Raw genomic sequence first — 13,541 nt, 5'->3', positions numbered from 1 at the left:
TTTTTTTTTTTTTTTTTTGACAAGCGTTTATTTATTTTTTGATAACCAAGTTATTTGGCTTAGCCAAATTATATCTTGGAGGCAAATTTTATTGTGGAGTATGGTCTATGTAGCAGCATGGAGCCATGTACCATGAAGTATGTATCATTTTAATTATACTTCAGTAGTTCAGTTTCATTTGATAACGTTGTTCTATTTTTCAATTTCATTTTTTAAATACTAGTTTCATTATATAAATACTAAAGTATAATTCTAGTACAGTTTCATTTGACTATATACATTATTATTGCATTAGCTTTGTTTTTTGTTTCATTTTCCACACACTAGTTTAATTATACTAATGTTGAAATATTTTTTTAATTAGAGAAAAAAGTCAAATAAGCATCCAAACATTACCTAAAAGTACAATTAAACCCTCGAATATTCAAAAAGGTTAATTAAACACACGAATTTGTCATTTTGATACATTTAAACCCAGATGACTGGTTGTTCACCTGAAACAACCGATCATAAATTTTTCGGCCACCATTCTTTAAACCCAACTCTTGAAGAATTTCGGACAACACAGGAAACCACTGTGGTCGCCTTTTCCGTAACACAGTCACTTTTTTGCCTGAAATTTCGTCGGATGTGACATGAAACCCTAATGACTTGTGATAAAAGGTCATTAATTGGTTCTTGGGCCTCATTGCATAAAAATGAATTGTTGATAGGTGTAATTGCACATTTAAAAAAGCTTAGAGGACTAATGGACTTTTCAACTATAGTTCGAAGGTCTGATCATTTTCCCTATATATTTTAGTGGTTTCGTTATGCAATTTTAGAGTTTATTTATAAGCAAAATTTTAATTTAATTTGGTTATTTAGGATTTACGATAATAACAACAATAACAAATATGAACGTTTTGGACTTTAGGCTACTTATTCCTTTCTTAGTAACTATATTCCTGTAAACCAAACACTGGAATTTAAATTACTACTTTATTCATGCATTATTAATCTCCCATGAAATTAAAATTTCTTTTCCACCTAATTCCCTCCCTCCAACCACACGCCCTATAAGCATGATTCTTGTGGCTCACGAGGAATTCCATGTGATTCACATTTTCACAACTATTTCACCTACAAGATTTAGTTGTGACTTGTGAGCAAGCCAAGCACAGAATATGAGCTGTACTCTTAGTTTAATTTCTCACAACGAAATGCATCCATCACCACATTATATTACGTTTAAGAATTATTCCACCTTGAAGCTTTTCATGTAATTAACCTTCCCCACCTCTTATAAAACCAATTATATATCAACCCTGCCGCTGCTATCTCTGTAAACTCCAACCACACAAAACCCTCTCACACACTGTCAATTAATATATATTTATAGCAAAGTAATTATTTTCCATGGCTGATAGTATTCAAACATTAATCGCATCAAATTTAAAGATGGATCACACTTTTTGAGACCACAAAAGAGGATGAAGATAAAGAATAATGCGACGGGTAGATTTGGAAACCGGTCGCGGCAAACTTGGTTGCAAAGGCGGCAATAGGCAAACTTGGTTGCGACGGACGACGGTGGTTGAAGCAGGAGCCACAAGCAAACTTGGTTGCGACGGACGACGGTGGTTGAAGCAGGAGCCACAAGCAAACTTGGTTGCGACGGACTACGGTGGTTGAAGCAGGAGACTCTGTGGCTGAAGCAGAAAACTCTCAAACTCTTCCCCAGGCCCAACAGGAGAGGGTGGAATCCGGAAAATGACTTCCCAAAAAAAAGAAGGGGAAGTCATTTTCCAAGAAAATGGGTGCATTTTTCGTTGACTAAAGCTCATTTTCCATTGACTTTGCTTTTAATTTCCATCACTTACCAAACACTGTTCAGAAATCATTTTCCGGGTTTCTAAACACACCATAAGGAAAAATATATTTTGCAACGAATTTTGATTAGTAATGCTTGGTTCTATCATTTTTTTTAAAAATATGACCAATAATTAATTTGTAGTGACTCAAATAAAATTTGTACTATGGAGCAACTGACGGAGACGTTGTCTGAAGAAAACCCATCGACGGCGACCCCTCGGTCACCAGAAGATGAGGATCTGCTGAAAAGAAGCACCAAGAAAACGAAAAGAAACCGTGCAATGGCGGAGCAGACGATGACATGGTCTTTCAACGAAGGGGTCCAAGGAGCCTCTGCTTCGGCCGGCTTAATGTCGCCGGGTTCCGCCCAGTGGAGAACACCGGTAGAAACACCAAGCAACATGTGGGGAAGAAAAGAGAACGCCACAAGATTGGACGACGTGGAGGTTTCAGACGAAGAATCGATGGAGGTAGGGGAATCGGACCCTAATTGCCCGGTAATTACGGTCACCAAAGAAGAGAAGGAACGATTAAGGCGCCCATGGAGAAGAACGCTAATAATCAAGGTTCTTGGTCGAAAAATAGGTTACTCGTTCCTGTTACAGAGACTCCAGAAGCTATGGAAGCCTGAAGCAAGTTTCGACCTTATCGCAATTGATCAAGAATTCTTCCTGGCAAGATTCGAAAGCCTAAGAGATTATGAGTTCGCCAAATTCGAAGGGCCGTGGATCATCCTAGGGCACTATCTAACTGTGCAAGAATGGCGTCCTAATTTATTTCCGCACACCAACAAATTGGACAAACTGCTGGTTTGGGTAAGATTCCCTGCGCTCCCAATTGAATACTTTGAAGAGGATTTCTTGAAGAAGATCGGTATGAACATAGCCCGGCCGGTAAAAACGGACACTACAACTAGTCTGGTTTCAATTGGAAAGTTCGCAAGGGTCTGTGTCGAATTAGATCTTTCCAGGCGTTTACTGTCCAAGTTCACATTAGAAGGCGAAGTAGTCCCGATCGAGTACGAAGGAATTCAGATGGTATGCTTCAAATGCGGCATGTATGGCCATAAGAAAGATCAATGCGGGGGTCAAAACCTAAACGAAGAAGGTAAAGGGGCGGAGGCACAAACGGACCAAGAGCAGAATGATAAAACCCAAACAAAAGGCAAAGAACAGCCCAAGTATCAATATACAAAGCCGGTACGAGACTTTAGTAAGAACTTCGGGGAGTGGATGTTAGTCGCCAGGAAGGAAAGAAAGGGATATCGTAGGGACGGAGCTCGTGCTCCGAACACGGGCAACAGAAACCATGTTCAATCACAGGCTGCTGGGGCAGGAGGTCCTCAATTTCAATCTCGATATGCTGTATTAGAAGATCTGGATAACAATGGAAATGAGCTCTAACTGGAAGACATGACCACCACACCAATGATCCAGAATGTGCAACAATCACTCCCGAATATTCGTACCAATCAAGATCAGTACCGGCAGAGAAGGCAAAGCGAGAATCTCCACCAAACAGAGATGCAGACGTACACGAAAGAGAGGGCAGCCGGTGGAGTTCAATTAAACACCGGGGGCAGAGGAATTGCCAGGAATAGAGGCGGAAGAGGGGCTCAACCAAGAAGGGCTGCAGCAGAATCCGAACACACAGTGGTAAGAGGTCCCAATCGCGGGGGACGAATTTCCAGTTCTGTGGTTTACCATGTAAACGACAGACCGGAGTCGTCCTGCCGAATGGATATGGATTATGAACTATTAGGTGACCCCCCTGATATCCCTAGGTTGTTTGAAAACATACCACAGATACCAGAGGCGGGTTTTGCTGATGATGTGGGTCAATTGGACCCTGGGGATGAGGCGATGGAAGGTCTTGAGCGCTCCTGAGCGCTGCGTGTTTGCGCTTGTTGTTATTTAATGATATGTCTATCATGGAATTGTCAGGGTGCTGCCTCTAATGAGTTCCGGCGCACCCTGAAGCAATTTTGTCGGGATCATACGCCCGACGTTGTTTGTCTGATTGAGCCGAAAGTATCGGGCTCACACGCTAACTCTATATGCAAAAAGTTGGGTTTTGATGAATGAGTCCGAGTAGAAGCTGTAGGGTTTTCTGGGGGAATTTGGGTACTCTGAAAGGCCTCATTAAAAATAGAAATCATAAATACTCACCCACAATTTATTAACTTGCAGGTTCAGGAAGGTCTGTTAACACAATTGACGTTTACAGTGGTGTATGGCAGCCCAAACAAATCACTAAGAAGGATATTGTTTGCCGATCTATCCTCAGAGAATATGAGAACTCAGCAATGTTGGTTAATTTGTGGTGACTTCAATGCGGTTACAAGTAGGGAAGAAGTGAGCAACCCAGGCTGTTTCAACAATACTAGAAGTGTCGATTTCGTAGAATGGATTTTTAGAGAAGGGCTAGTGGATCTTGGTTTCGAGGGTCCTAAATTTACCTGGAGGCGGGGAGAAAACACAGCACATTACAAAGCGGCGAGACTTGACAGAGCGTTTGGAAACGAGGATATGAAATTGAGTTTCCCAAATACGAAGATAGAGCACCTCCCGATCATCAATTCTGATCATGCACCTTTGCTTATAACAACTAACCCCATTGTGACTTTTGATGGAATAGGAAGTTCAGATTCAACTTTATATGGACAACTCATAAGGATTTTTTGAGGTGTGTGCAGCAAGCATGGAAGCCGGAAAAGAGTGTTGAAGAGAATAAAAAAGTAATGGCAAAGGAACTACTGTCTTGGAATAGGAATGTGTTCGGTAACGTGTTTCATAGGAAAAAACAACTACTGGCTAGAATAAAATGAGTGCAAATAAGCTTAGCCCACCAAGTAAGCCAAAACCTGTTAAGCCTAGACAAAAATCTAAGAAGAGAACTGGAAATTACACTTCAACAAGAAGAACTTCTATGGTTCCAAAGATCAAGGGAGGAATGGATAAGGTCTGGGGATCGTAATACAAGATATTTCCATCTAGCAACTACAATAAAGAGCAGCAGAACAAAGATAAGGAGCATGATCACAGAAGAAGGGCTCCAAATTACGAGTGATCACCAAGTGAGAAGCCACATTCTGAACCATTTTGTTACCTTCTTCGCTGAAAACTAGGTGGTAAATCCCCAAAACACATTACATGGGAGGTTTCCTACTCTACAAGCTGATGATTGGCAGGAAGTGAACATACAGTTTGAACCAATGGAGATCAAGCAAGCCTTGTTTGACATGGACCCTTACAAGGCTCCCGGCCCAGATGGTTTCACAGCAGGCTTTTACCAAAAAGCGTGGGATATTATCGATGAAAGCATAGTCAAGTTTGCATTGGATTTCTTCGCAGAAGGAAAGCTTCCCCCAGGCTGCAATGAAACGGTCATAACACTTCTGCCCAAAGTGCCCAGCCCCGAATCGGTTAAACAGCTAAGACCGATAGGCCTATGTAACATATTATACAAGATAATTACAAAGGCTATGACATCAAGGTTGAAAGAAGCGTCAAAGAAGTTAGTAGGACCAAACCAGACCAGTTTTGTACCCGGGAGACAGATATCGGACAACATAATCATCTTTCAAGAGGTCCTAAACTCAATGAGGACAAGGAAAGCGAAAGTTGGGTGGATGGTTATGAAGGTGGACTTGGAAAAGGCTTATGACAAACTGGATTGGAGTTTCATAAGGGATACCTTAACTGAAGTAGGATTGAATGCAACATGGACAAGAAATATAATGGAGTGCATAACCTCAGCAAGATTGTCAATCAATTGGGAAGGGCACACATCAGAGTGGTTTCAACCAAGAAGGGGAATTAGACAGGGAGACCCCATCTCACCCTTAATTTTTGTTCTTTGTATAGAAAGGCTAAGTCATTTAATAAACAACTCAGTAGAAGAAGGTAGATGGAAGGGTATCAGGCTTAACAGAACCGGACCTAACTTGTCCCACTTGTTTTTTGCAGATGACATGGTATTGTTCGGGGAGGCCACTGAGGAGCAGGCACAAGAAATGACCAACTGTTTAAGAACCTTCTGCGACCAGTCAGGGCAAACGATCAACGCACAAAAATCCTCAATATTCTTCTCCAAGAATACACCGGAAGGGATCCAACAGAGTATAAGGGACTTAACGGGGATACCCAGAGTCGAAGACATGGGGAGATACCTAGGGGTCCTGTCGATCCATGGACGCCTTAAGAAAGACACATATTCAGGGCTTATAGAAAGGGTATAGCAAAAACTTATGGGCTGGAAGTCGAGAACGCTATCAATGGCAGGCAGACTAACACTAGCCCAGTCAGTACTATCATCCATTCCATACTACACGATGCAGACTACACTACTGCCCAAAGGAGTGGTTGTAAAGATTGAAAGCCTGATTCGAAGTTTTTTATGGGGTAGCTTGCCGAACCAAAGGAAGAGTCATTTGGTCAAATGGGAAATATTATCAAAGAGCAAAGAAGAAGGGGGTTTAGGAGTCCGCAGATTAGAATCAATGAATGAGGCATTTCTGGCAAAGCTCGGTTGGCGTCTTATGCACGAGGATGAAGGTCTATGGATCCAGGTACTGAGATCAAAGTACAATATTGCAAAGACGGACTGCACGGCATGGCAGCCAAGACAAAACATGTCAAATACATAGAAAGGGATACTTAGAGCAGTTCCAATGCTTCAAAACGGACTGATCAAACGAATCAGAAGTGGAAAACATACGAAATTCTGGTTAGACAGTTGGCTTAGACAATCACCCCTTGTCAATGAGGCCACGGGGATCATCCCAGGAACTGAAATCCACAAGACAGTCGATAAATACTGGAGAACCGGAAGTGGATGGGATTGGAATCTACTGCATCAGTTCCTTCCGACGAATACTCTGGATGAACTATCAGCATTCATGATCGACGAAGTTGATGAATCAGAGGATCTAATAGGTTGGAGAAACGATAAGACAGGTACGTTTTCTGTACGGTCTGCATATAATCTGTACATCGGAGGGGCGGAGGCTCCGGAGGCAACCAAATGGAACGCCATATGGAAACTCAAGACATCAAGCAGAATCAAAGTGTTCTTATGGTTAACCCGTCATGAGAGACTGCTAACAAATGCCATGAGAGCGAGAAGAGGCTTGACAACCTCGGACGAATGTTGGCTATGCAGTGGACAGGCGGAAGACATAGATCATGCTCTGCGAAAGTGCAAAGCAGCGGACGAAGTATGGAGAATGATCCTCCCTAAGCTACATGCAGAATGTAGACTTTTATCTTTTCGCAACTGGATAGATAAAGGGTTGGCATCCAAGGGGAAAGGTCACAATCCGCAAGAGGATAATGTACTCTTTGCAATAACTCTTTGGTGGATATGGAAATGGAGAAACGAGGCTATTTTCTCCAACACTATCCAGAACCTTCAAACCAAAAGGAGTTGGATTAGTCTGCAGAAAGAACAAATGGAATATGCTTTCGCCAACGACAAAAATCAAAGGTCGACATCGTCACCAAACTGGGTAAGCAGAGGCTGGGAGAAACCAGAGGAAGGGACAGTAAAGATCAACTTCGATGGGTCCTCAGTTTACTCATCCAAACTGGCTGGATGTGGCGGCGTAATAAGAAATACTGCAGGAGCATGGCTAGGAGGGTTCATAAACAATGTAGGATACTGTCCCCCACTACAAGCAGAGGCATGGGGGCTGTTGAAGAGCATACAATCAGCCAAGTTCATGGGTTTCAGAAACATAATCCTAGAAGGGGACTCAACGCAATTGGTAGACGCATTCAGGGACAGTCCAGTTGCGGGCTCACCAATTCATAATATTCTGAAGGCATGCAAAAACGAACTCCGCGGGGTGGAGTCCTGGAGATTGGTGGCAGTTCCTCGGGAAATTAATGCAGTAGCCGACCAACTGGCTAAATCATCTAGATACTTCCCTAAAGGATTTCATGCTTTGTCACAACCACCGCTAGAAGTGGCGAATCTGTTGGAACTGGATAGGCTAGGCTGCCCAACCTGGAGATTCTTGTATAATCGTTGTTAAAGATCTATTGTATATGGGTTACCCCCCTCCTATGTAAAAAAAAAAAATAATAAATAAATAAATTTGTACTTCAACTACTAATATCTACTATACTAATAAGAGCCAAAGAGAGTTAGACCTAAAATGGGTAGAAAAAATGGCGGTAATCAAATGGATGGTTCAGATGAATTATTTAATCAAATAGATGGCTAAGATAATTCCGATTAATATTATTCATAGAGATTACCTAATTTAACCTTACTTTTATGATTTTCCGTTAAGTTTTCCGTTAAATATTCTCTTCTCTGTTAATATTCCGTTAACTTTTAACTTCCCCATTAATTTCTATAAGAAAGGTCTTAGGTTCGAACCTCATCTCAACCAAATTTGACATAATTAAGTTTTTCACTCTATTTTACTCTTATTAAATTAAATAAATTAGTAGCTACAACAAAAAAGAATACATATGTATTTTCTTTAATTTAGAATTATGTATCTACAATACCTTTATTTGAAAAAATTATTCATTATCAAAAAATTAAATTAAATAAGAGAAATAATTTCATTAGTTATATTGCTTTATTTTCTCTCATGCAAAGATTCTTTACATTCAAATTTATCAATTGATATTCATTACATTGTCCATTATCTTATTTTTACAATATATTGTAATTAAATATCAAAGTTATAGTACAAAATAATGTTATATATTTATTTACCAAATATTTTATTAATACTATGAAAAAAATTTTTAAAATAATTTGAAGCTAATTATATTAACTACTTGGGGATTGGTTGACAAAGAGAGTACTCAAATAATAACCCAACAAATTGAAGTGGAATCACTCTATTTTACTCTTATTGAATTAAATTAAATAAATTAGTAGTTACACAAAAAAATGATGCATATGTATTTCTTTAATACCATGAAAAAAATAAAAAAGAATAATTTGAAACCAATCATATTAATTACTTGGGGGATTTGTTGACAATGAAAGTACTCAAATAACCCATTACCCAGCAAATTGAAGCGAGAAACTACTTTTTAATATCTTTGGAATACATAATATTTTAAATTTTCAAATTTTTATTAATTTATTTAATCTTTTTTCTTAAACTAGAGATTTAATTATCCACAATAACTCATTCAACAATAATGGTTGAACCAAATGAACCCCAAGTAGAATACCTAAAGGAAAGTCCATAGCTCCTATATCATAATCTCATTGCATGACGTTGTCATCTATGCTACCAACAATATTCGAATTGCAAATAACACACTACCAACAAAAAGGAAGAGAACAAATAGTAAAGATAAAGACAATGACAATGTTACTCAAAAGAGAATTAAGAATCACTTAGAAAAATTCAAATTAAAATTAGTATTTATTTAGACTATCATTTTTAAACCAAATATTTAGACTATCGATTTTACGAGGTTGCAAACATTTATTTTAGTAATAATTATAATGAATTTTCTATATTATCTTGGATTCATATACTTTGAGTTAGATATTTAAATAAAAAAAATTCGACATTCAATTACCCATGTATAAACTTCTCCTATATAATCTTGCTTTGATATACTTTTAAATATTTATTTAAATATAAACATTGGGCATTAACCCATTCGCGCAATGCACGTATAAAACTAGTTTACTAAGAAGTTTTAAATGATTTGTAACTTTTAATTCATTTTTTTTTGAAGATAAACTTTTAATTCATTTTTATTGATCTCTTAATGAAGTTATATATTTAATATAATTTGTCTATTAATTTATACACCAATTATAATTAATTTAACATATCTTAACTTATTTACCTAATAGTTTTTACAATATAACATAACAACAATACTTATAATATTTCACGGGAGAATTACTAGTATACTGTAGAGACACCACTAATATACTAGCATATATAAATACTCCCCATGCATGGAAAAAAGATTATTCAAAATTGGATGAAAAAGAAAAATCACCATAAAATTGTAAACCAACTCATATTAACAGAGAGTACTTTTAATCCCAAAAAAAAGTAGTGTTCAACCACCTGCAAAAAGTGTGCTAAATGTCATTTCAAAACCCCCATGACAAAATATCATCAACCTTCTAAATGTGAATTCTTTTCAAAAGTGACCATGTCAGCTTCTTTAATCGCTGACTATTGGATGGTCAAAACCATGCACGAGCGAGGTCCTCGCCGGATGTTCCAAGCTGCAATGCCTTCAAGGCCTCGTGGATGAGGTCTCCTGCATTTGGTGCCATGATGTGGACACCCAATATTTTGTCGGTTTCCTTCTCAGCGAGGATCTTGAGTAACCCCTCAGCGTAATAAATTGCCTTGGCCCTGCTGAGATTTGTAACCAAAGGGGACTTCCGAACACTATAACTGACTCCAAGTGCCTTCACTTGTTCCTCGGTTTTTCCTACTGAGGCCACCTCAGGGTGTGTGTACACAACCACTGGACACATATCATAGTCCAAGTGGCCTTCCTTGCCTGCAATGCATTCCACACATGCGACACCATCTTTCATTGCCTTGTGAGCCAACATAGGCCCTGGAATAACATCACCAATTGCATAGACCCCAGGTACAGTAGTGGCAAAGCTTTCATTAACTAAGATTCTGCCAACCTTGTCAGTTTCAACTCCTATTTTGTCCAATTGAAGCCCTACAGTAAATGGAGTTCTACCAGCAGAAACAAGGACCACATCACCTTCAAGAACAGTCTGATCACCACCAGCTGCCGGTTCAAGTGTCAGCTTAACACCATCACCTGAATTGTCAACTGAGAGCACCTTAGTCTTAAGCATAAATTTCATCTTCTGCTTCTCGAGGGTGCGCTGAAATTGTCTGCGAACTTCACCATCCATGCTAGGAACAATTTGAGGTGCAAATTCAACAATAGTGACCTCTGAGCCAAGTCGGCCCCAGATACAGCCGATTTCCAGTCCAATATACCCCCCAGCTCCAATGACCACTAGCTTCTTAGGAATTTTCTTTAATGCTAAAGCGCCAGTAGATGATACAATTTTGTCCTCATCAATGGTTATCCCAGGAAGACCTTTGACATCAGAACCAGTGGCAATTATAATATTTTTCCCTTTGACAACAGTTTCACCTCCATCAATAGTGTCCACCTTAATTTCTGAAGGTGAGAGGAACTTACCATATCCCTTGACATAGTTCACTTTGTTCTTTTTGAATAGACCCTCAATACCTTTTGTTAAGTCAGACACAACTTCATCTTTTTGGGCCATCAAGGCAGGTAAATCAACCTCAACAGAAGGAAACTTAAACCAATTGGCAGATGAGTGTGTAGCTTCATGGTACAGGTGTGAGTGGTGCAGTAATGTCTGAGTACAACAGAAGAGCATTAGGCCAATACACATAAAAATTGAAAAAAAAAAAAGAAAAAAGAATAAAAAGTTGGATTAATATGTAACAAGCAACCAGAATAATAACAATAATTCTAGCATTAACAGTTCCCAGTTAGATAGGTAGAAATGCATACTTGATAGTGTTTACCCACAAATTTTACTTGAATATGCTATATGGCAAATTTTCCTGTCAGATAAATAAAATTTGATGTGGTAGTTCCTTACCCTAAACCCAACACATCCACAGAATTAAGAGAATAAAAAGCAGAAAACAAATATTCTAATAAGACTAGATAAGAAATTAAGTAATGTGAACCCCATCTCCTTGTATGATCTTTACATACAATTGAACAGGTCAATTGAAAAAGTAGCACTAAAATTTAATAAAATAGGTGAGTTAGGTTCTGGAGTTTCAAAAAGGACAAAGTATAGACTGCACCATGTTAGTGCGTGAAAAATAAGCAGCAGCAACCTACATATTTCTACATCAGGAATGATCACCAGGAGAAAACTCGGAAAAAAAGAAATTTACTTAAGATCAACACGAAAAAAACGAGCCATAAACAGCAAGTATTATGTCATGGGCCATCATGGTAGGTAAATTAAACTTAAGAGAAGAAAACTCCAGACCATGGTTGGCAAATGAGTGTGTAGCTTCATGGTGCATTTGTGAGGAATGGTGTAACGCCTGTTGGAATATGAGAACACATAAACATTGAAAAAAAAACAAACAGCTAGTGCAATTCCAGGAGCAGAGTTGTATCATTTCCCACTAGATCTAAGAAACTTAATTAAAACTTAAGAAAAAATGGTAAGGAAAACATGAAAATTGAATATTAAAAGGAGAGAGAGAGACACGGGCACTACCTTAGAAGGAATAGAACCAACGTTAACGGAGGTTCCACCTAGGGTTCCGCGCTTGTCGATGCAGGTGGTCTTGAGGCCCAGCTGAGCCGCCTTGATGGCGGCGACATAGCCTGCGGGGCCACCGCCGATGACAACGACGTCGTTCTCCTCATCAGATCCCGACGCGAATCCTCTGTTCAAGGAGAAGGAGTAGTACTTGGAGCTGTTGTAGTAGAGATTCTTCGACGAGAGCAGGGTCCGTCTAGCCATTGCCATTGACAGAGAGCAGAGACGACGAGCGGTTGCTGAGAGCTAGCTGTGTAAACTGTAACGCGGGAGGGAAGAAAAGAGAGGACAGTACGTACGTGGATATACCCCCACTAATCACAATTCACAAACAAACAAACAAACTCTCAACGGTGTGACATTCCCTCTTTTCTTACCAGAAGTTGGGCCTCAAAAACAGCCAGCCCACGGCTGATATGGCTAATTTGGACCATCAGTCCGGCCCACTTATTGCAACTTTGATTTAAGTTAATTATTTGCCATTCGAACACATCTACAATTTTCCTTTTGTATAAGGTGCCGTTTGACTTTCTTGGACCTTCGTCAAGCTCTCAATTTTTTATTATAATTAAAAATAAATTTTTGAAGGAAGGCAAATACTAATATATTGATGATGTTATACAGTGGATCATGGTCCACATAGCGTTTATATAGAGGGTGAAAGGAGGAGAATGGGAGAAAATTCAAAATTCAAAATCTTGGGATAAAAAAGATGATGTGATGGTGAAAATGATGGGATAGTTTGGTAGTATTTATAGCATTGTTATAAGGGTTGTGTAGGGGTTGGACTCTTGGACAGATAAGGATAATTTCAGAGATAAGATTTTACCCGCGGGTAAGTCTCCAAACGCAATGGAAACTCTGACAGAGACGGACTCTGACTCAACCTGACGCTGGAGCCTATAAAGAGTTCGTGTTTACTCTCTTTCGTTGTCGAAGTCTCGCAACTTAGAGATTGGGGGACTGATGATGGAATAATTAGGACCGGATGCGGAGCACGGACGGGGCTGACTGGAACCGGAGCGGGCACATGGACCCGGGGTTAGCCGCGTGGCCGGGGCCAGCCCTCGGCCACGGGCTAACCGCACGTGGTCGAGGTCAATCCTCGGCCACGGGCTGACCTTGACTCGGTCAAGGTCGGCCTCGACTGAGCGTCACGGCCGAGGCCTCGGCTGAACCCCTCGGCGTCGGCCGTGACGCTCAGATGAGGCCGTGAAGCTATGAATAAAGTTATGACATACTAAAAACCACAAACAATTTTTAATTTGCATTTTAATAAGGTATTATGTTTTTATATTAAAGTAGAATTGTAAAATAAAATTATTTATTTTTTATGCTGTAATACACTAAAAAATTCATTTATTTTCAATTTTGTA

General features: G+C 39.5%; 2 protein-coding genes across 2 annotated transcripts; one reads left to right on the top strand and one right to left on the bottom strand.

The window, feature by feature from the left end:
* The first annotated feature begins 2,018 nt into the window (after nt 1-2,018).
* Nucleotides 2,019-3,257, top strand: LOC116001433. The gene has a single exon (XM_031241312.1). It carries the CDS (start codon nt 2,019-2,021, stop codon nt 3,255-3,257), a length of 1,239 nt encoding a protein of 412 aa, XP_031097172.1.
* A 6,577-nt stretch (nt 3,258-9,834) lies between these two features.
* Nucleotides 9,835-12,474, bottom strand: LOC116002052 (dihydrolipoyl dehydrogenase 1, mitochondrial-like). Its single transcript, XM_031242056.1, has 2 exons — nt 12,121-12,474; nt 9,835-11,229 (listed from the first exon to the last, which is right to left on the bottom strand). The coding sequence occupies exons 1-2, from the start codon at nt 12,373-12,375 to the stop codon at nt 10,045-10,047; spliced, it is 1,440 nt and encodes a 479-aa protein (XP_031097916.1). The 5' UTR covers nt 12,376-12,474; the 3' UTR covers nt 9,835-10,044.
* Between the last annotated feature and the right edge of the window lie 1,067 nt (nt 12,475-13,541).

The sequence above is a fragment of the Ipomoea triloba genome, chromosome 13, assembly GCF_003576645.1.
Source record: "Ipomoea triloba cultivar NCNSP0323 chromosome 13, ASM357664v1".
Taxonomy (NCBI): domain Eukaryota; kingdom Viridiplantae; phylum Streptophyta; class Magnoliopsida; order Solanales; family Convolvulaceae; genus Ipomoea; species Ipomoea triloba.
Note: the sequence above shows the minus strand (reverse complement) of the source record. Positions and strands in the feature narration are given on the sequence as shown.

What these genes read in the sequence shown, in the direction of transcription:
- LOC116001433 (XM_031241312.1), top strand. Translation starts at nt 2,019, where the DNA reads ATGGAGCAACTGACGGAGACGTTGTCTGAAGAAAACCCATCGACGGCG.
- LOC116002052 (XM_031242056.1), bottom strand. Translation starts at nt 12,375, where the DNA reads ATGGCAATGGCTAGACGGACCCTGCTCTCGTCGAAGAATCTCTACTAC. An exon ending in TTGGTTCTATTCCTTCTAAG is followed by an intron (nt 11,230 to 12,120) that starts GTAGTGCCCGTG and finishes TGTTGTACTCAG; the next exon opens with ACATTACTGCACCACTCACA.